The following is a 24,674-nucleotide window of genomic DNA, read 5'->3' on the forward strand; positions in this document are numbered from 1 at the left end:
TTGACAAATTTTGTTGATTTCTTAATTTCCCCTATTTTGTATCTAACCTAACGTGCTAGTTCTGTACCTGAAATCTTGTTCTGTCACTGAGCGACGTGTTTAGTTAAAATTTGACATACGAAAAAAAAATATATATGTAACCTCAATTTTACAGCTTTTAATTAATCTTTTGATTGTTGTACACAGACCCTTTCAAGCCCGCACCTTCTTTCGCCTCCACAAAAGTACTGTAACAGTAATTATTTTGGAACTGGAATATTAACTCAATATGAATATTATTCTCCATTACCACAATTCATAATTAACATTGAATGTTCAATGGATTCTGGATAAGATGCAGTATGATCAAGAAAAAAACCAAGAAATCACACACAAAGAAAAAAATTACAGTAGAACCTTGATAATTCAAAATTCCGCCTAATTTTTAGAAGGTCTCGTTCCCGGAAACATGAGGTACGGTTTTGAATGTTATTCAATCGCTTCATTCAAAATATGTACATTATAATTTGTAATTTGAAGAACAATGTCGGTCCCATTACCGAAATTCAGAGTTTTAATTCAAAACTACCTTTACATTTAAGAAACATAGTATTTTACAGAATAATTTAAATTCAAAACGTATCTGCATTGTGACAGAACACGTCTTCTGGAACTAGCAGGGATAGCTTTCCGTACTTTCACTCACTTTGGTGTGTCTACAGTGTGCTTCATATTTGCTAAATTTGATAAAATCTTAATTCTTTTGTATTCAGCGTTTTAGGAAAGCCCACAATATCATGTGCCAGGAAGTGTGCGGAGAAGCAGAATCCACGAACGCTGGCGATGCGGACAGTTGGCGAAAAAGTATGGTTCATATAATCAATTCGTATGCACCAAACAATATTATCAATGAAACATAGTCTTTTTTAATGCTGAGCCCAAACGGACGTCTGGTTTTAAGGGAGAGAAGTGCCAGCTGGGAAATTGTACTGTACTGTGTTGAAAGCGAGAGACATCCTCCCCTTGTCATAGGAAAGTTCGATAAGCCACGATGTTTCAAGGGCATATGGTACAGAACATCTAAATTGCAAAGGCTACAGTACAGTAATACAAGGACTTGCACAGGAAAGCCAGCATAGATTTGTAGCGTTTCAATCAGGCTTTTTTTTTTAAATATTTCGTTGCGTGAGGTTATGTTTGTCAGTAAGTTAAACAAGTGCATTATTTGAAAACTGTAAAAGCACACTGTTGGATACATTCTGGAAATAGCATTTTCCATGGAATTTGAAACGTTTAAACTGTGAATCAAGGTTAATTGCATGTAGTAACGGGTCTTAGAATATTTTGTGACGTGGTTAAGAGTTGGCATTTCCGAATTATGAACTGGCAGTAAATTCAAAATCACATAATTCGAAGTCTGACTTTTGCGCCCCAATGACTTCGAATTAACGAGGTTTTACTGTAATAAATATAATAAAGGATTCTAAAGAACAAGCATATAAGACAAACTAAAAATTTGCAATGAAAACGTCACACCTGATGAAGAAACGGCAGTCAGGTCAGAAAGAATCAACAGGTTTTGGAGAGGAGGATGATGATGAAAGCTAAATTTCCACTTAATTCTTTGAAGATGTAGATGTACAATATATGGTTTGATGTAAGTGCTCGAATGTGGGGGGAAAAAATGTGTAAATAATGAAGATGCGGTAATTTAATACACATTAATTTTTATGGTGGTCTAACACTTTTGAGTGACCAAGAATGTCATTTTTTCAATATTTCTTTCATTTAAAACTGAACTTTCCTCTTTATGACAGTGCAAAATTTTTATTAATATCTCCAATACTTTGAGTTATGACCAAAAACGTGAAGCCCTGTCACCCACGCAAGCCTTTTATTGTTAAGTTTGTTGTTAGTTTCGCGTAACTTGTTTTTCAGAACTGTTTCCCTCTTCTTCTCATCCATTCCCTTTTCCAGATTCTCTCTGGGTAGGGTAACGTACCAAAGCGCTCCACCTTACTCGATCCTTTCACCATTCATCTTCCAGTACTTTATTGCTATCGACTTCTCTATTTGCAATACAGTCCACAACATGCAGGTGGTTCATCCTTAGCAATGTTTCTTAACGTACAATAACTTAACAAATCCAACTGAGCAACATAACTACTTCCAACAGCGAACAGCCCTACGAAATCTCAGCTGCTAATTTTTGAAAATCCTTAGTTTGACTGATAACTCTAAAAAGTTTTTACATATTAAGATGAAATTTTGCATGCATGTATATTTCATAAAGAAGATGATATGCTAGAATTATTGAGCTAGCTTCATTGGTTAAGTTAAAAAAAAAATTCCAATGAAAATTCACTCAATCACTCACTCGCTTCTGAAGGACGTGAAGTTCCCGTGCCGATCTCACAATCCTCTTCCGTCCTTTTCGATCTTGAGCCTGCTCTTCCCAGTTATCAATTTGGAGGGCCCGGCATACCTTGTTGGATCTCCTTCTTCCAGGTGCTTTGGGGTCTTCCTGAAGGTCTTTTCCCATTAAGAGATCCCTTGCATAGATCTACTGGTTCTGTTATCCTGCATCCTCAGTACATGTCCAGCCCAACGCAGTCTGTTGGATTTTATCACACCCATTATAGAGTTGTTGAGAGAGGGTGTAAATCTCATAATTAGATCTTTTCTGCCAGCTTTGAGAGATAGGATCGAACCATTGGCCAAATATTTTTCTATAAACTTTGTTCTCAACGACTAGCAACTGCTGCTGCTGCTCTTTCTCGGGTATACTCCATGTCTCAGAACCATACAGAAGTACTGGTCGAATGATTGTATTGTAATCATTTTTGCATTCCTTGTTAAAAACTTGGAGCCTAATACAGGGCTCATAGAGTAAAATGCCTTTATTTACATTCTTGATTCTAGCTTGGTGTTCCTGTTGTCTTCGGTTTTGCTTATTGATTTATACACCAAGGAATTTAAAATCATCTACTCTTTTAAATATATATTTTCCAATATTCAAAGGCAATCTGCCAACCTCCTCATGATTCGGTCTCTGTACAACCATGTAATGTGTCTTCTTATCATTTACCCGTAAGCCAATTTTTGCTGCCATTTCCTCTAGTTCCACAAATAACTGCCTAATTTCTAATTCATTGCGGCCAATAAGAACAATATCATCCGCATATGCAAGGACTATGTTGTCTCCCCAATATGATGCCAGCAGGTACTAGAGCTAATTTCCTGATAATCTCCAGTGCAGTGTTAAACTGAAGAAGAGATAGTGCATCCCTTTGTCTCAGACCACTTTTATTCTGGACGGAACTTGATTTTCCCCCCTTGAGCAAAACACAGCTAACATTACCATCCATACACAGCTTGCACATGTTAATTTAATGGGAAAGCCAAACTCCATCATGATGTTCCACAGCCCTTCTCTATGGTTTGAATCATATGCCTTGAAGAAATCTATAAAGAGATAATGAACCAATTCCTCGTGTTACCACACCTTATCATTAATAGTCTTAATTGCAAATATGTTGTCTGTAGTGGATCTATTACTACGAAAACCGTTGATAGTCCCCAATAATATTTTCAGCAAATGGTTTTAAACGCTGTCAAAGAATAAAAGACAGAATTTTGTAGGCCGTGTTTACAAGAGATATGCTACGATAATGTTGAGGTTCTTCTGTATCCTCTCCTTTTGTGAATTGGGACAATAAGTGATTCCTGCCATTCTTTTGGAATAACTTCATCATGCCATATCCTTAGAATGATCTTATATATATATTTATGTAATCTTTCTCCATCGTATTTAATAAGCTCAGCAGGAATGTTGTCACTGCCTGAAACTTTACTGTTTTTTAAACGTATAATACTTTGTAATACCTTGATATGATGGCTCTGGTATTTGTTCTTCCGATGGGGAACTAGATGGTTTACCAATACAGGTTTCTGGATCATCACCATTCAGCAAAGAATCGAAATATTGCTTACAGTAATTTAATAATTTGTCCTGATCAGCAATTCAATTACCAGACTTATCTCTCATAATACTCTATCTTGTTTGAAATCCTTTCTTAATTGTGTTGACAGTTCCATAGATCTTGCGGATGTTTATGTAGTAATATTGGATTGATTCTAGTTTGTTGTTTCAGGTAAACTTTTTTCTTTCTACGAATTAATTTACTACATTCTTTCTGTTTTTCTCTGTATAGTTCCTGAACATCTATATTCTTATTAGACTGCAGCCACTTGCCACTTCATTAACTGCATCTTGACATGCATCATCAAACCATTTCTTTTTCTTACCAACACCTTTTGGTATCACTTTCAGTGCTACTGTTATGATTTGTTTCGCGTTATTCTACATTCGTTCACAAACTTTGTCATTTGTTTCATCAATGTCTTCTGTAGGACAGAATATCAAATCTGTTTGCAATTTCCACGTTATAATTTAATCTTTCATCCTCATCCTCCTGCTTCAGTTTCTCAGTGTCAACTTTGCATCCTTCCTCAGTCTGTGACTTACAAGAGGTTTTCAACTCAATTTTAATAGAAGCAATTATCATATTGTGATCAGATACTATCTTAGCACCTCTGTAAGCTCTGATATCAGTTATGGAGCTTCTATGCCCGTTATCAATTAGTACAGGATCTATCTGATTGGCAGTCTTACCGTCACACGAATACCATGTTTCCTTATCTATTTGCTTATGTGGGAACTCCGCACATTCATGTTTGTGGATGTAGCGAAATTGATTAGTCTAATAGCATTATCATTGCTTTCGTCATGCAGACTTTCCCTTCCTATTGTTGGCACAAAAATTCTTCCTTTCCAACTTTTGCACTGAAATCACCCAAAATAATTTTCACATGTTTGGGTAATTTTCATGAAAGGAGTCTTTAACGTGATCATCCATGTCGTTTGTGGGGGCATGGCAGTTCACCAATAATATGTTAAACCACTTAGAATGTACCCTCAAATAGCACAGTCTTTCATTCACATGTTCTAAGGACAGCACTGACGATACTAGTGAATTTTGGACCCAAAATGCAGTACCAAATTTGTGGGGTCCAGTTTCTTTACCATTCTTAAAAAGTGTATACTTCTCCATGTCTTGTATACTATTTCCTAATAATCTAGTCTCTTGAATTGCAGTAATTTACACACTATCCTTCTCCAACTGTTGACTGAGGATTTTGAAGGATCCAGGTTTATACAGGGTTCTTACATTCCAAGTTCCTGTTCGTAAAGCCGATTTCCATTGCAGGATCATCACATTTTGATATCCATTCTTTTCTTTTGCAATAGAGCCATTAACACTATGTGCAACCCCCAACCTGGAGGGTCAGCGACTTTTCTGTCAAGGTTGCCATACCTTAGCCGAGTAGTCCCAGTTTTAAGGCGCCAGGTACTCGCCCTCACCCCTTCTATTAGAATAGGATTTGCTGGTTCTGATAGTTCTTGAGTTTTAGCAGGTACACTTACTCAAAATGGGTGCACTCCCCAAGGTTCTCAACCAGGCGATGCTTGGGATATCCATCCAGGTCTTTAATGGAGTGGTTTCCTGTTCCCTTCCCTATCCTATGCCATTGGCCATCTAGTGGGTCTTCCGACTTTAGGAGCAGTTTCTCACTCCAAGGGCTACCCGCTCATCCGCCCACCTAAGAGGCCATTGGCATTTGGTAGAAGTTAGTTTCCTTATACTGGGAGATACTCTGTCCCTGCATTCGTTAGCTGCCTGTATATAATATATACAGTGGATGCCGTTTATTGTAATCACAGATGTTATCAACTGTATTATATAATCACTAAGTCCCGTGTGGACAAATACTGAAACATTGAAAATCTTCCGTTTATTGTGATCATGAATTCGGTTTATGTTATCACATTTGTTTTCAAGGATTTCGTTCTGAAGTATGCAAGTAAAGTGCATACAAAGAAAATGTTCCCAACTTTTAAAAACCCGTTTTTACCCTGCGCCTGTCTTGGAAGAAATGAGAAAATCTAAGGTACAAACGAATGCATGGTGAGCAGAAGGACGCAGATTCTGTCGCTGCTGAGAGGTGGATAGAAGAGTGGTCTGAAATTGCTTCTGAATTCTCTCCTGAGTGTATGCATAATGGTGATGAGATTGCACTGTATTATCGCGCCCTGCCTGAATACACTTGTTCAAAAATGAAAGTGCTAAAGGCTGTAAAACTCCAAGGAACGAGTAACAGTTATGCTGTGCGAGTATGTCTGCCATAAAGAAAAGACTGTTAGTGATTGGGAAAAGTAAGAACCCATGTTGCTTTAAAGGCATCAATAACTTTCCAGTGGACTATCATTCCAACTCTAATACATGGATGATTGCCCTGATGGCTACTGAAGTGGGATAATAGGCTGGACCGTAAAATACACTAGTGTCCAAAAGTGTTTTTTTTTTGGCTAGTTGTTTTACGTCGCACCGACACAGATAGGTCTTACGGCGACGATGGGACAGGTGTTCAAAACTTAAGCATAAGTTACGAGTAAACAGGGCAACAGGAAATAGATAAACTGCACGACATATGCACCTACCAAACCTTACGTGTTTGCTCTGTATAGGAAAAGGGTGTTCCCTCCTTTGACTAGCGGCGTAAGCGCAAGGTAAACACAGCTAGTGCCTGCGCCCTATATTCCCTCAGTCGTGTTTGCCCTGTTATAGTGTACGGAGTGTAACCTCGTGGTGAACGTGACTACATAATGACACGACGACTCCATTTGGACCCTGTTTTGCAGGGTAGAATACTCGGCCGCCTGGAAGCAGGCCAGACACAGACCGAAGTCGCCTTATCCTTGACGAAAGTGGACCATGAATGAATGGAGGCATGTGCTCTTCACAGATGAATCCTGCTTCGGTTTGCAGAAAGATTCCCGTAGCACATTAATCTGGAGAAAAACGGGTAGCCAATACAACCACAGGAACATCGTGGAACTGGACCAGTATGGTGGTGATGGCATCATGGTGTGAGAAGGCATCATGTAGAATGGCCGTACGGACCTGTTACATCTTCATGGGTGGTCCGAGGAATACTTAACGCTCGGAGATACAGGGATGAGGTACTGAGACCACTTGTTCGACTCTTCAGAGGTGCGGTTGGTCCAGACTTCCTCTTAATGGACGGTATTGCCTGGCCGCATCGCGCTGCTTTGGTGGATGGATTTCTGGCTGGGGAAGACATTCATCGCATGACTGGTCAGCGAGGTCTGCGGATCTGAATCCTATAGAACATGCCTGGGATGCACTGGGGAAGCGAATTACATTCTGTCAGCCTCCACCAAGGACCCTCCAAGAACTTTGCATTACCCTTTCGGAGGAATGGGGTCGACTGCCACAAGAGCTCTTGGACGATCTGACAGAGAGTATGCCACGTCGCTGCGAAGCATATGTGGCCGTTAAGGGTAACAATACACCCTATTAACAGCATATTTTGTTGTGGAAGACATTGCCAAATTTTGTTAGTTGTTGTCAAAGGTGTACCTTAGCTATCAGAATCTTTCTGACACTGTTTTTTTGGACAAGCTGTGTGACATATGGTGAGTCAGCTTCTGTTTGTTCAGCAATCCGTCTGACATTCCTATCAGGCAGTATGGCCTCGTTTAGTGATTATGCTTAACTTTTGGGCACTAGTGTAGTTTAGGTGGTTGACAACTGTGCAGCACACATAGTGAATTGTGAGCTCAAAAGTAACAATGTGGTTTTCTTACAGGCAAATACAACTTTCATTAACCATGCAGTCAAGGGATCATTCACACCATGAAAGCGTATTATCGCCATGAAATGCACACAAGAATCTTAGAAAACAGAGGACTCGCATAAAACTAGTGCCAACGGCCTTGCCAAACCAGCCAGCCTTCTCGATGGCCTACATTTTCTAGCCATGTCATGGGATATTGTCTCAGCACATACAATAAGAAACTGTTTCCAGCATGGGGGATTTTTAAGAGAGTTACCAGAAGTAGAGGAGAATGTTGAAATTTGTCCATCAGGCTTAACGAAAGATGAATTTTAGGAATGGATGAACATAGATGAGGGCATAGATGTGAAACAGACAGAAGACGACATGTGAAGCATTTACTTCCGCAGAATTAGATATGAGAGGTGAAGAACACGGAGCAGAAGATAGTGATACTGATGACGATGATGTTGCCGAAACTTCCCGAACACCAACGAATGCTGATATGCCACAAGCGCTAGATATCTTGCGATGAGGTGTTCAGCGTTAAGTCAGTGGACTTCCAAAAACATTATGAATAAGAAAGATTAATTAATGGAGTTTTGAGAGACAACCAGAAGCAGACAACAATTACAAACTATTTTACATAGCTGAAAACAGTTAACTGTATTGCAGTGCTGTGTACCAGTATCAGTTTCATTGTAGTGCATGTAGGTTATGAATAAATACAGTAGGCTACCTATCAATTTTTTATTTTTCGGCTGCTGTTATCAGTCGGTTAATGTTATCAAATTATCTGTGTCCCAGATTGATCACAATAAGCGGTGCCCACTGTGTATATATATATATATATATACATACATACATACACACACAACTCTTGCCCCCTCTCTACCACGGGGAGGTGAATGTAAGGATTTCACAGTCACTGAAATCAAGGCCAAAAGGCATTTCCCACTTTCTCTAGTTCTATAGAGAGGTTTCAAATGAAAATTAATGAAAAAATTGACTACTTGAAAATAACTTCACGAAAATATAATTATACTTGATGGACTTCACTCATTCTAGTACAGGTTGTAGCTATAACATTACTAATCATAATAAAAAGAGAATCATAGAAAAATATTCAAATGTTTAGAAATTATCAGGGAAACGGCAAAATAGTGGCCGTGATGCAGCGCCATTTTGAATAATCTGTATGTATAAAAATGAATGTATGTACGTAAATGACACATCTCCTCCTAAACCACTGGAGCAAAATCGACAAAACTTGGTACACTTATAAGTTACTATATGGAGACGAGCACTGTGGGGGTAAGCCATCCCTAGCACCCTTAGGGGAGGGTTATATATAAAATTAATCGAATATAGTGTCCAATACATAGTTTTTGGTTTCGCTGAGATGAATAATGACACTACCAATTTTTTTGAAGTCCAAGTTAAACCCCGTTCAGGATGGGGGGCGAGGGGGGAGTGATATATAAAAATAATTGAATATAGTGTCGAATCCACGCATTTCGGGGTTGCTGAGATGAATAGTGGCGCTCTGGAAATTTTTAAAGTTCGGCACCCTTTGGGGTGGGGGGTCATACAATGAGTACCTACTACTATCTGGAAAAAATACTGTGGGGGCAAGAGCCCCTAGAACTCCTAAACAAGGGGGTGAAATATAATCTATATTAATACATGGAAGTCGGTTTGGAACGATCTATATATATAATTAAGGTATAAAAATGAAAATAGACTTGAATTAATGAGGCACTTCCAGGCATCTTAGAAACTTAAAACTTGGTACCAGAGAAGCTGATGCCTTCAGGATCCCTACAAAAATCGAAAATTCTCAAAATACTCTGAAGGGGCCTCGCTGGGAGTCTCAAATTTGGGGCTCAGCATAAGAACGCAGTTGGATATACTTATCCAAAACGATAACCTATAGGTTTCATGGGCTTAAAAGTTTTCTGAAAGTCCTAATTTTTAACCCCTTTCCTCAAATCAAGATGGTGGCTCAATCTGCCAGAAGAGAATAGAAAATTGAAATTTGGCAAAATCAAAATTACAGTGTGTAACCAATGGAAAAATTAAGAGATGTTTAAATTTTAAATTTTTACCCCCACCCCCAAAAAATAATGAAATATATAGGCAATTGTGATGAAGGTTTAGACCTTCAATGAATATTGAATTTTCACAACAGCATTGTAATCGAAACTGACTTTCAACAATATTAGGTCGTGTTATGTACATTTAGTACGTGTTGAAGAGATGTTAAGTACAGAACAAAAATGGCCAATCAGACACCAGTGGGATCCGAAACCACAACCTCCCGATTGCACGTCGGTGCTCTACCAATTGAGCTATGGTGGCCTAGGCCATGTTTGTTCTGTTGGAAAGGATCTAAGCTACAGGTCTGGCAGAACTGCCATCACACTGTAGAGTGTGTTTTTAAGTCGCCCGTTGAGGGCCAAGTCAATGAATACTGAATTTTCACGACAGCAATGTAACGACGAAACTGACTTTCAACCTATTAGGTCGGGCACGACCTAATACGTTGAAAGTCGGTTTTGTTTAGACCTTCCTTTTGAGGTATTTGGTGGCTAAACGGTAAGTCTTATCACAAAACGGATGGCACAACCTCTGTTCAATTTGGAGTGATCTACAACTTTGGTCCTATGACTTTTGACGTATCTCTCTCATATGTTTAATTTGGCTGTATTTCTGGATTGTACATATATTTTGCACTTTTTATATGTATTACTGATCGTTTGAATCACGTATACGAAAGATACGATCATCAAGTTCTACTCAAACATTGGCCCACCCAGTACCAATATATGTGCTAAATTCTTTGTTTGTAGCTGTCACATAAGTATCCGAAATTTAATGAACTCTGAAAAAAACCTTACCCATATTTCACCCTATTCAACATTTCTAACTGAATCTTACCCATAAATAGATGAGATACGAGAAAATATCAAGGGACCAGCCATTTAGACCGGCAAATTTAGCGTATTACTGTACAATCCAGTTGACGATATGATGTACAGTTTAGCAGCAGTTAAATTTTAACTGGAGGTAAACATGCATATACTTTCTTATGTCGATCTATATTTATTCATTGAAGTTGATTTGTAGCAATCTAGAAAGGGTGTGTGTGCCATTGTAATTAATACTTTACAAATCGGTAATGACTGTCAGCAGGAGGGAGTCTGCTATTGTAATCAGTACTCCCCACTTCAACTTTGACTGGCAGTAGGAATGAGGTCCTTCTCCAACTCCTGTGTACCATTCTAATGAATAATTTCCTTCTCGATTTGACTGGCAGAAAGCTAGGGAGCATGGATTTCTTTTTCAAAACTCCTTTACCCGATTGTGTTTGGCAGTAGGCAAGGGTGCCCACCATTATAAACAAATTTACCCATCTACAATGTGCCCGCCATTATAAACAAATTTACTCATCTAAAATGTGACTGACATTAGGCATAATGGGCTGCTATTATAATGGAAACACAGCAATTCGGTGTGACTGGCACTACGAAAATGAGCCTGTGATTATACTGATAACAGCACAACTCAATTTTGACTGGCAGTAGGGAAGGTGCCTGCATTTATAATAAAAATTCCTCAAATGTTATCAGTCTGGAAGTAGGAAATTGGGCTGCGGAATCAAGCTGATAAAGGGCAGCCATGTTAACGGTTGTCAAAACAAAGTGAGTTGGCGTGAGAACATATGTTGAGGTAACAGGGAGATTGTGCATGGCAATTTGATTGATTGATTGACTGACTGATGTTTGTTGTTTAAAGGGGCCTAACATCGAGGTCATCGACCTGTAATGGTAGGAAATGAGACAAAATGAAATGACAACTTAAAAGTCCAAAATCTTCCACTGACCAAAATTCAAAGCATGAGGACAAAGAATGAATGGATGGGTGGATATGAATTTAAAACAATCAGTAGATCCCACCCACAGTGCCTGACATGCACATGCACAACAGTATTACTGACCAAGGGATGGCTTCTATAACACGATGCTGAATCGATTATGCTTATAGTCGAAACGGGTCCAAAATCCAGGTCATCAGCCCCTCATAATGGTATTTATCGCTAGGAAAGTAGAACCATGCTATGTGTAATGTTGCGGTACTAATCAAAAGTAGCAGAGACTCGCGGTATTCCACACATATTGGTACTATTCACAGGTAGTGCAATGCGCACATGTAACACAGACCTATGGTGTTTTGCACATTGTGACACTATTTGCAGGCAACGCAAACCTATGGCGTTCCTCACGTAAGTGGACTAACCACAGGGACTCTTACTATCCCGTGGAATTCCTCACATAGTGGGAACTGAGCATAGGTAAGGCAGAACCATGGTGTCGCTCATATAGGGGTACGAATCACAGGTACTGTAGAACCCACCTTCCGATTCACACACTGTCGCTACTAATCACTAAAATGGTGGTACTACGCACAAGTAAATGCAGCCCATGGTGTTCCCTGCGTGATGTTACTAATTACAAATAGTTTCATGGTTCTAATTGGATCGTCCATTGGTCGTCCCTTTTAGTCGCCTTTTACGACAGGCAGGGGATACCGTGGGTGAATTCTCCGTCTGCCTCCCCCACCCACACGGGGTGCATGGCAATTTAATTTCGTAAGTTTCAAGAAGTGAAAAGTTACTTGTAGATTCTCGTTTTCAAGAATGCCAGCCGTACGCTCAGCGTATGCTGAATCGATTATGCTTATAGTCGAAACGGGTCCAAAATCCAGGTCATCAGCCCCTCATAATGGTATTTATCGGAGTAATAAAACCAAGGATATGTCGTATTTTAAGTACCCGAGTATTACTGAATGATAGCCAGATCACTCTCCGTAATTTCTGTTTGTAATTAAACTAATTTTAATGCTTACACAGCGAAAGTACTGATAGCCACGGTAATTATTCTCGGATTATATTTCAGATTTCCTTTTTAAGAACAAGGAATTAGCATAACAATGCGTTGTGAGGACGAAAAGAGAAATGGTATCCTACTCAATACAGTCGCTTATGCTCTGTACATTTTGGAGATAAGTACATATATGAAACAAATGACCAATGGCGATTACTGATAAATGCCGTTCCAAGCCTGTATCATTTTCCTTTATATTTACAAACAAATAAAATGGAGCAGCCACCTCCAAACAAACGTAACCACGAAAAGTCACCTGTGGTGATTGATGAGGAATCTCCTGTTATTTGTACTTCGAATGTGATATGTGCATTTTATGATGTGCTTCAGACTAAGACTAATTTAGTAGATTGGCACTGAAGTGAAATATTACCCTTGTTGATTTTTATGCAAACCTTTATTTATTACTATGATTATTAATAAGGTTATTGGCTTTACATACCACTAACTACTCTTTTACGGTTTTCGTAGACCCCGAGGTGCCAGAATTTAGTCCCGCAGGAGTTTTTTTATGTGCCAGTAAATATAGACACGAGGCTGACGTATGTGAACAGCTTCAAATACCAACGGACTGAACCAAGATCGAACCTGCCAAGTTGGGGTCGGAAGGCCAGCGCCTCAACCGTCTGAGCCACTCAGCCTGGCATTTATTATGTTGTCACCGAATTGTGTATGTATGGTGCTCGATAATGTTCCCTTTTAACAGACTTCTGATAAGGAATGATTTCTTGGTACCTGTTTATCTTTTGACCTCGAAATTTCATCTTTGTTGCCATATGCCATTGGTGGTGTATAAATCACTGAAGTTTATTCAGGTTCTTTCTCCGCCGTCCCCCTTTCATTGTGGTCCTGAAGGCTATGTGTTACTCTCTTCTTGTGCTTGGGCATTGGTTTGAAGTAGGCTTATTTCGGTCAAACCTACACCAAGCATGGTAAATACAGTATATTACTGCTGTTTGTGAAATTTATGCAGCCCTTATTGTAGATGTCAGAAGCAATGGTATTTAAAACTAGGCTATACATCATAATGGATAACTTTCAAGGTTACCTTTCAGGTAGTAATCCCAGTATGATATGGGGATGGGAAAAAAATCATACATCCCCTATATTATAATAATGACATTAAACAATTATACTGTAGAGATACAGTACTCATGGGCATGCAATACTTTTTAAAATATGATCAGAATGAGGTTGCAACCTATTGTAGGTCCCTATCATTTTAAGGATCTTTCTCAAATATTTACGTCCACGGTTTTTACTGTAATTTACACTTAACCACAACAGCCAACCAGGGTAACGCTGTTGTTCTGCTTTCGAGACCTATTCGTATGTCACAGTTTGACAATCAGCTGATCGTGATGTTGGCCTCGTGCCGTAAGTGGCAGTATTCCCAGCCTATGATTGTTAATGCTTTGAGCTTTCCGTTAACAGTCTTTAATTCTGCCCCAGTGATTCTAAAATGTGTATTCTCGTCATTCAAGACCACAAGAAACGTGGCGGGCGTTCGTTCTATTAGCAGCGCTTCCGCCTCCCTATGTTATTCTAGCTCATTGCGGATAATGCTAAGACACATGGAATTCAAAAAACAGATATTCACTGCATGTACAGTAATTTACTTCAGTATCCGTACACAACGTAGAATTCCGTAGCATGGCTTTATATCATATGTAGGCATAATTTTAAGGAATAATGTGTTTATCACACTAAGTTTCCTTTTAGTATTCATTGCTGTTTAATACACCCCATTTTTCTAGGTTGAAAGGTGTAGGTCCCCGCTTAACATTTTTGCCAATTTATTCATTTTATGTTAATGCTACAACTTAAGTTTATTTGTGAACATAATTTAGATCTAATAGTGTTATCATTCACATGCAGGTAGTTCACCTTAATGTTTCTGGACATAACTACTTCCAACCTTACAAACCAGTCTATGAACTGATGACTCAAACAACATAGTTCAATCATCACATAAAAACACTGTATAATCAGAAGTCAGTCGAATCAAGGATCTTTAAAGCAAATTAAAATGAACCTGTTTTTTGTTTCTGAATCAGCTGTCCTACCCATATTAGCTTACTTACCATTTGTTGGTATCATTCCTATCATTCGCATTACCTTCCCAATTGACATTTGGTAAATTCAGATCCCCCGCTACAATCACATTTCTTTCCACGTCGTTTCCCACATACCCGATTATCTTATCAAATAATTCCGAATCAGCAACAGCGCTACCCTTTCCATGTCTGTACACTACAAAGACATGAAGTTGCCCATTATCTTTAGAAATGAACCTTACACTTATAATTTCATGTTTGTCATCCAGCTTCTAATTTTAATACTTCACGAGGGGCAAATATTTGTTTATAGGAAGGGGAGTTAGGGATTGGAATAACTTACAAAGGGAGATGTTCAATAAATATCCAATTTCTTTGAAATCATTTAAGAGAAGGCAAGGAAACAACAGATAGGGAATCTGTCACCTGGGCGACTGCCCTAAATGCAGATCAGTATTGTTTGATTGATTGATTGATAACAGCGAACAACCTTAGGAAATCTCAGCTGCTAATTTTTGAAATCCTTACTTTGACTGGACACAGAAAGTAAGTATATTGACTAATTAATCTTAAATAAAAGTTAAACATTCAATCAACCGTCAATACAATTTATTACATATTAAATTTGAATAATAAAAAACAGGTTCATTTTAATTTGCTTTAAAGGCACTTGATTCGAGTGACCTCTGATTATACAGTGTTTTTACATGATCATTGAACTACGTTGTTTGAGTCATCAGTCCATCGACTGGTTTGATGCAGCCCTCCTTGCCACCCTACCCCGTGCTAACCTTTTCATTTTTACGTAACTGTTGCAACCTACATCTGCTTGTCATATTCATATCTTGGTCTACTCTTACTGTTCTTACACACTTCCCCCAAAGAACAAATGCACAACTCCTGGGTGTCTTAACATGTGTCCTGTCATTCTATCCCTTCTTCTGGTCAAATTTAGCCAAATTTATCTCCTCTCACCAATTCAAATCAGTATCTCTTAATTCATAATTCGATCTACCCATCTCGCCTTCATTCTTCTGTAACACTACATTTCAAAAGCTTCTATTCTCCATCTTCCTGGTGTAGATATCGTCCATGTTTCACTTCCATTACAAAGTCATGCTCCAGGTGAAGGTCTTCAAAACTATCTTTCTAATTCCTTAGTAGTGACATACGGTCCCGGTATTGTAATTAGGATACGTCTGAACGTAGTTTAAACTTATTGTAGTGTACTGTACAGTAGTATACGAGTAATATCTTATTAGAATTTAGCAGGCTTATTTTATTACTGTAAAATATTTGTGTAGTACCGGTATAGTAGAGATAAATCAGATCAAAACTTAGATGTATCGCTTTTCAGGCGTTTGCTCTATTAGCCAGCGTTTCGTCTTAGGTCTAACACTAGACTCTTCAGAGAACTATATCAACAATGTCGTTCTTCCATAGGAACTCTGATATCAGCCTTTACTGATAGGAAGGGCATCCTGGAGCGTTGGAATCAACATTTCTCCAATCGTTTAAATCGGAACTCTACCGCAGGTGAAGACTTCCTCCGAGAAGTGCCACAACAGCCCCTGCAGCCATGGATGGAATTGCCACCAGCACACCAGAAATTCTGTGAGGCTCTGAAACCTCCTAAGCAGTAAATGTGTTTGGGATTGGTTCAAATGGTTTCGTGATGGACTGGAAACAGTTGATATGCCACGCCCGTTCTGCTTATGGCCTCTGTTCGGTACACTTGCACTAACGTATGCGTCTCGACTGCCATTTTTTTCCATTTGTAACGAAACTATGTTTATGCATTGTGGTTCCATTGCGCAAATCTCCGCATGCACTACGCCTCACTGGCTGCAGCACAATCTGGTTCAACTTAGTGTGTTCAATGCAATGGGGTGCTTTTGAGATGCCTATTCGCACGCATGCAGTGTTACATGTTGCCATTATGATAACGGTTCATACACCATAGTTCTTAGACACATACCCCTTGTAGTTTGGAATACTCACAGAGTTGCTCCAGGGTTACCAGCTATCTCCCAACACCATAAGGTAAATTACCATCATGTTCAATGGTTTCATAATTAATTACAAATGGAGCTGGAACCAAAAAATGCCACTGAAAGGCGAGAAAACCATTTACCAAACCTATCATGTACCGATTCTGATGCATGCTGTGAAACTTGGATGAAGAGGACAGAAGAGTCTGTTACAGGCAGCTGAGACAAGATTTCTTCGAGTAAGATTGGAAAAAAACATACAACAGAACAGAACAAGAAATACAGTGAAACCCAGAAAATGTGCACCTCCTCAATATGCTATCCTGCAGATTAAGGTGGAGTATTTTTTTCACCAATGATGAGCTAGGACTGGGGAGGATGCAATTACGACCTGCACTCACCCTACCGGCAGCAGTCTGAAGGAGCTCACACTATTTTCTGTGACTTTGTAACTTGAATATTAAAAAATCAACATATAAACATTTGAAAACATACTCAAAAGAAAAAAAATCTCAATATACAGAAATGTCAGTACTTCATAAATGTATACATTTGGATATACTATACATAGTTAACACAGAAATAAACTGCTAAATTTAGAACAATAAATTTTGGAAAGTAAAAATTGGTTTTCAATGACAGAAATATCACAATTCTGTCTGACAGCTGATTTAATTATGAATAATTTATGAATAGTTTCTGTACTGTAATTCCCTCTTGAATTATGACACTTAGAATTTATTCACTGTACAAGTCACTTTCATCTATGTCATCTCCTTCACTGTCAGATGCACAGGGAGTAGTTGCGACTTCAGGAGTACCGCCGTCGCTTTCCACACGTTAATTTCAGCAATAGGATCACTATCCCTGTCTGAAATACCTATTTAAATTATCAAACATTTCAGAATCATTCAGCCCTGAACTTGGTCCAGCCACTGAAAGGAAAGCAATGACACAAAACACAAACAAAAACAGAACACAACATATCAACAAAACAAACCTATAATAAAAAATTAACTTACTCATAAGCCAAGGGAAGACAGTTTCACTCAATGACAACCACAACGTAAACATTCACAATCTTAAAAATATTTCATGAATCAATCTCTTCGGTGAAGTGCTTTAACTTATCAGCACAATCCTCTGCTGTCATCAGGTGGCCCCGAGTGCTAGAAGGTTAAGGCACAGCCGCAGCGTTTGTCTGGTATGAAAACCATCTCGAGTGCTGCCGACAGTGGGGTTCCAACCCATCACCGCCTTGCTCTGTACATCTCCTCACACTAGTGTGCAATCTCCCCATTACGCTTCGTTTGTGAACTTTTTAAAATTAATTTTCAGCAAAGTTCAGATGAAAAGCTCATTTTCTCACTAGGGCCATTAATCATTAAAGTATTCCATTGTTTACGTGCTGGTCCCGTTATCTCTCACACACATTCCTTAGTTCTGGAGTCAGTTGCATGTTGTCTTGTGTTTTCAAGTGTCTGGGTGATGAACGAAAACACTTTCTTTGATGGATAGATCAGAAATCTTAAGGAAACGTGAAAGAACTCCGATTCATTAGGCATCTCATCGTCAACATTGAGAACAATAATAAAGAATTTTGATTCATTCAGTACCAACTGCATCGATGTGGGGATGCAGCGAAGGAAAAATAAAGCCCAAAAAACACGAGTTTAGGTCAATGGTTTCATCAGTTCTGGGACACAGCAATACTTTGTATATCTGTTATATTGTCAAGAAAAAGAAGGGCTGCACGGTATTGTATAAGTCCCTCACAGGTACAATTTTCTTAGAAACAACCAAACGTATAGGTATAACAATTGTTTGGTATCTACATAGGAAGGGTGAATTTTATTTTGATAAGAATTAAAATGCAAAGTGCAAGGAACATACAATACCACGCACTAACTTTTTTTTACGGGGTCACGGTTAATATAGGGTTACATGATCCCTTGAAGTGTGTTCATGGCTCATAGGACACCATAGTGTCATCCAGGTTCAGGTGGTGTGCACACATGCGAATGATTACCACAAAGAATGTTCAGTTTACAACTTGAGAACAAGGGATCAAGAGGAAGGCTCCGAATGAGGTGATGAGACATGAGGATTGGCACAATTGGAACTAAAGAATGAAACTACACCAGCCCAACAAATAGATGGAATGAAAATACAAAGAGGACACCTACACTTGACTTTGAGCAGCCTTTTGTCCTGAGCCTGGCGGACGGCCTCGTGGAAGGCCTGTTCCCGCTCCTCGTTCTGCCGGTACAGTTGGGCCGCTGTGAAAGGCTCCCCGATGACAGCCCGCGCCCTGCGCTCGTAGGCGGCACAGTCCTGTTGGAGACGCTGCATCTCCGAGTTGAGGAGGCAGCAGCGGATTGTAGGGTAACCGTTCTGTAGCACCTTGCACAGTGGATCCTATGGACAAGAGATGAAAAAGTTAAGAAAAGACATAGCAAGACAAATCTATGCTCAACAAGCTTCAGAGCTGGTGACTGTAAAACCATTCTGAACTAAGCAACACAAAGTTATTTTTGAGACAAACTTCATGAATATTTAGTGAAGAAACTGATATTTGACGAGATATTTGATACTTAATTGTGAATCTATTGAAGTGCGATACGGACCATGAAGCTGATTTTATGTAATATTTGATACTTGTTTGTTTTTTCAGGATATTAGGTTGTGCAACATTATAAGTAGGCCCTACTGCATAAATGCAAGTAATCTTAGCACCCAAACTTTAAGAAGGGGAACATTTAATTTTAAAAAATATTTGTGTAGTTTTGTTAAATATTTATACTGATAACTGTAAATAATACACTACAGTAAAATGTCAATGCCAATATAACAAAATGTTCAGAATTGCAAAATTATTTTTAGGCACCTTTTCTTTTCCATATTTAGGGCCTGTTCTGTGACAGCCAGATAAAAGTGTGGTTTAAATTTATGTGTCAGTTTGCACATTTACCTGGAAGTTCGGTTGAAAACGCGTACTACGACTTTCGTTTATGTGCAATCTGGGAGAATATTCTAGAGTTTAGCTATGCCAAAGTAGGAGAGGCAGTTAACGCTTTTATCAAGGACGCTACTGTAGGAATCAACATGGCTACACATCAAGATGAATCTGCATCTGCATGATGCTCTACGAAAAATAAGTTGTTATATTGTAATCTATGTATATATTTATAAAAAATACCATGCTTCCTGTACAGCTCTCACACATTTTTTAAAGATTTTTCAAGCTAGCAAGTTGTTGCTAATGTCTATAGGAGTTGCAGGCAAGCAATGCAACAGCAAGCTTCCTGGGTAGCCGTGGTCGTTACGGCAACATAGCTTCATGCAGCCACGAGTCCCAATAGTCCAATATTTTTTTAAACCTTCTAAACGTTAGTCGGTAAGGTACTAGAGGCGACAGTACACATTTCCTTTCATTACAATGCGTGCCAAAAGCTTGGGTTCTATTTTAAATCTATCCGCATCGCACGTATGGAGTAAGGGTATACGACGTTGTTCCTGGCGATTCCTCCTTCGAATGAGGACATTATGGAGGTTATATATTTTTGATTTCATAAGAAATTGCTAATATGAATTTACACTAAAGTGAGATAAATGCTTGCAAGTTACTATTGTAACACTGTCTTGCAAAAAAAAAACCTAACTACTTATTAAATTAGCAACAATGAATTAATAATAAAATTAATGATCCTATGCAACATACAGTGGAATTAATTACGAATATAAACTTTACTTTTGCCGTAACTCGCATCCTTATAAATAGTATTAGACAAAAAACAAAAATACTGTGTGGTAGAAATTATTTGATAAGATACATAACCTGAGTTAACTTTTGGGTCCAGTCCTTTTATTTTCTACAACGTTTGAGTTCCGTTACACAGTTAATTTTAACATTTTCGTGTGTGTCTGATATTGGACTCTAGTAATACAATTTCAAAAGGAATAGTGCTAAACAAACGAAAACACCAGGGAACACGTATATCACCGCGCTAAATTTCACTATATTTTCAGTAACCTTATTACCGATGCAATAAAAATGTTACTGCATCTTCCGCATAACAATACCGTTCGTAGTACGCACGAAAATATTTAACCCTTTCGCACTCAGCCTATATGCAGAGGTTTGCTCGAAGCAGCTCAAACTAATTCCTGTGATTAACCAACAAAATTACAAAAATTCAACACGTAAACAGTTTAACACATATGAAAACAAAATAAATCACACTAATACAGGAAACTATGAGCATTTCAGAAATGAATATACCTTGGATGTATTATTAATGGTAAAGACGGAATAAATTAATCAACTTTGAAAATAAATTTAAAAAAATAAATTATGGTTTTCAATGACAAAGATCAGACATTATTGCATCTTCTTTACTCTTAGACCTGAAAGAAAGAACATTTAATTCTGAATAATTTGATATCAATATGATGTGCGCGCTGCAATTCACTCATGAAGCATGGCACAAAGTTATTCACCGTACATGAAACTGTCATTGAAGTCAGGTCCTCGAGGTCCGATGCACGGTGAGCAGCTGTGACTGTGTCACTTCCCACATAACAGGACTCACTTTCGGCAAAAGAACCTCATTATTACTGTCTAAATCATCTGAAAATTCAAGGATATCGGCCTCATTCGGCCTAGACATTACGATAAGAAGATGACTCAAGCATGTGCAATAACGGAGTAATGAGAAGGTGTAAAATTATAGTTCGTGAAGTACAGCGAACACACGATATACCAAAGAAACTAAATAAACTCCAAACTAAGCCAACCAAACAGATCCACGCACTAACAATTTCAAATAATCACAACATAAACACTCATGGTCAACAGATTTCTTTTGTCGGGAATAAAAGTATTTTGTAGGGCTGGTGGATATATCTGAGGAATAAAGTGCAAATTCAACACTAAGTTACTGTCACGATCAACTATTACTACTCAAAAGCCACGCAAATGACCAAAATCTCTAAATAGGACAAAGCCATAACCTCTCGCGCCGAGTGCGAAAGGGTTAATTTCTAGTTTGCAAAACTGCAGCCTATGAATCTGGCTGTTTATCTGACTGTCATAGTACAGGCCCTTAATTTGTGTATTTCATTTTAACAACTTTCGAACTTTCAATATAACAAAAATGTATCCCTTTTGCCAATATTTAACTTTGTTTTTTCCCCCCATCAAAATGTAATTGAAATTCATCCTGTTTTAATCACTGGGCAGTACACTCATTACGACAACAGACATATCAGGGGAAGGTAAAGAAACTGCAGGACAAGGTTGCCTACCCAACAACATAATTGAAGATTATGATTTTCTCAAAACAAATTTATATTTTAATTCAGTTATAGAGAGTACATCACTATGTAGGATTAAATTCTCATAAAGAAAGCCAATTTCCTGCGTAATATTGCCTCAGTGAGAGACATTAATGTTAATATATTGGAAGCATTGCAGATGTTCAGTGCTGCATGGAGTTCACTGCAAACTGGAGTGGTTCATGCACAAGACAACAGGTTGGAGGATGTGGAAACAGAGGATAACTCCAAGCATTTGTGTGAAAAGTAGGATGTGCCAAGAAGTGTGAATCTTGCAGACTATGTCAATGTGGACTGTGATGTGTTAGTCCAAAAAGAAAACATGGCACAGTCTTAAAGATTTTCTTCTGTCACAAAGTGATGTGCCAGAATCCACCTTAAATTCATGCATCGTTGTTCGTGATTATCTTGATGTTCTTTCGTGCCTGGGAATGCTCAGATGAAAATCATACTTTTTCAAAAAATAAGGTTTATACGTAGTGTACCGGAACAACATAAAATTAGATTTGCTGAAAATTTACAGAAAACCTCCTGCAATTACTGTATATCATTATTTTGTGTACAAATATAACAATTTTCCTATCACCCATTAATCGCGGGTTCGCTCGCGTGAATTTTGTAATTTGCCAAAAGTAATCATTCCTCCGTACTGCACAAAGAAATTGAGTTTCATTTAGGTCCACCCCATAAACCCCTTCTAAACCACATTTGTGGTATTGCCTTTTGGGGCGAAGGTAACCAGGCTACTGGCAAAGCTAACTCTGGAAAATGCGACATGACAAAACAGTCCTCTTTCAAGTCAAAAACTAAAAAAATATGTGTTTCTTTATTTTTAAAGGAGATTCCAAATACTTATTTCTACGTCTGTAACAACTTCAGAATTCAAATCCTTTATCAAAGTGGATTTTCCAAAACAAAAAATGTGTGTTCCTTTAAAGGAGATACCGAATACCAATTTTCACATCTGTAACATCTTAATTTTTTCTGTATAAGTACCCTCATAAAAAGAATTCAATTCCTTTTTCACTATTCACCCCCTTTAAGTGGTTATTCTGAAAATAAAAAAATACAACTTCATTTATTTTAAAAGGAGATTCCAAATATCAATTCTCGCGTCTGCAACACGTTAAGTTTGAGATATACTGTAGATATACTCATTTTAAAAATTCAACTGCTTCTTCAATTTTCAACTCAAGTGGATTTTCTAAAAAATGGTGTTTCTGCATGCACTGAACCCCATCTACCCCAACGCTGCTTTCTATTTACATTCTTATTATTCCTTTGAACGCTTTTTATAAAGCTGAAAAATAGGAACATCTAAAGCAAGCCAAGTACAGCTATCTCGACAATCCGCTCGCACTACCGCAGTTCAGTTTCTCCACCGAAATTTAAGTCGCTTGGATGACACACGCACTTGAAGCTTCCTTGTCCTGGGACAGGGGTGGGGCTGTGTCACCCTCCCGCCAGCCAGCTTGGGTAAGGTACGTCAGTTTTAATACTTGACAAGCAAAGTGTTCAGTGCTACACGCTAGAGGCTACAAGAAAAACATCAACATGTTAACAATATAGCCACTTGCACATCGTCTTGTTAATAAAAATAGAGCCAGTTTATGAAATCAATTGTAATACAGAAGAAGGTTCGGAATGTATATTTTTTGAGCAATTCATTGATGGCACGTGTAGAGCACGTTTTCCGATAGCCGCTCAGCATGAACAGAGCTAAGTGGAAAGTAAAAGAATATTTTCTATTTGGTTGTCTGTAATGGTGGTGTAGTGTTCCTCTTAGATTACAGGTGAAGTTTTAGTGAATTCTGTGCCATTCTTCACGAATATATGTTATACGTCGTGACAAATGTTTTCCCTTACACTTAGTAAGAGAGTGAAACTATAAAACTTCGGCAACTGTAAAATACCATTTGCTGATTCAGTTTAGGTTAGGCTTTTTAAGTTAAAAAATAGTTAGTCCTAGTGTATTTTTGTGAAAACCATGACTGTACTATCATGAAGCATCGCCATGTGAAGCTAAGTATATTGTTAAAAATTTGCTGTAGACTATTAAGTTATGATGGTGTCGTCACTGCCATGAATATCATCATTTCTTCGCTCCAGCAAGCCGGGTGCGGTTGTGTACGAGCCTCCTCCAGTTTGTTCTATCCATCTACAGATGCTGCTCATTTATGAGACACCAGTTCGGATCTCTACTTTCAAGGTTCTTCATTATCTGTTTTTCCCAAACATCTCCCTCTTGGTCTCTTCCCAGGAACATTGTGGTCAAAGTATGTTCGAGGAGTCCTGTGGCGGTTCTTTCTTTTCATGTGACCATACCATTGCAATCTTCACTTCTAGAGCCTCCAGCAAACTTCTTTCCAATCCAAGCTGTTGTTGGATATCCACATTCCTTATTTTATCCATTTTTGTTTTTTGTAGACAAGAATGGAGAAACTTCATTTCCGTTGCCTGAAGATGACTCTTTGTTGGTCCAGTAAGTGTTGCTGCTTCCAGGCCATACGTCAGTATAGGTACTAGATATATTTTGTACAAGCTGATCTTGGAAACTAACGGAAATGTTTCATCTCAAAGTATCTGACGTACAGTGTGATAGAATTTGGAAGCTTTCTGTATTCTGTTACTAATCTCTTGATGTATGGTATTGTCTGATGACA

At 38.4% G+C, this 24,674-nt stretch overlaps 1 protein-coding gene across 1 annotated transcript in view; it reads right to left on the minus strand.

Annotated features, from left to right (window-relative positions):
- Grip163 (gamma-tubulin complex component 6) overlaps nucleotides 1–24,674 on the minus strand; it is a 249,957-nt gene that overhangs the window by 111,594 nt on the left and 113,689 nt on the right. The window contains exon 10 of the mRNA XM_067155466.2: nucleotides 18,861–19,092. Coding sequence (XP_067011567.2) covers nucleotides 18,861–19,092 — 232 coding nt within the window. The remainder of the gene's footprint in view (nucleotides 1–18,860; nucleotides 19,093–24,674) is intronic.

The sequence above is a fragment of the Anabrus simplex genome, chromosome 11 (genome assembly GCF_040414725.1).
Source record: "Anabrus simplex isolate iqAnaSimp1 chromosome 11, ASM4041472v1, whole genome shotgun sequence".
Lineage (NCBI taxonomy): Eukaryota > Metazoa > Arthropoda > Insecta > Orthoptera > Tettigoniidae > Anabrus > Anabrus simplex.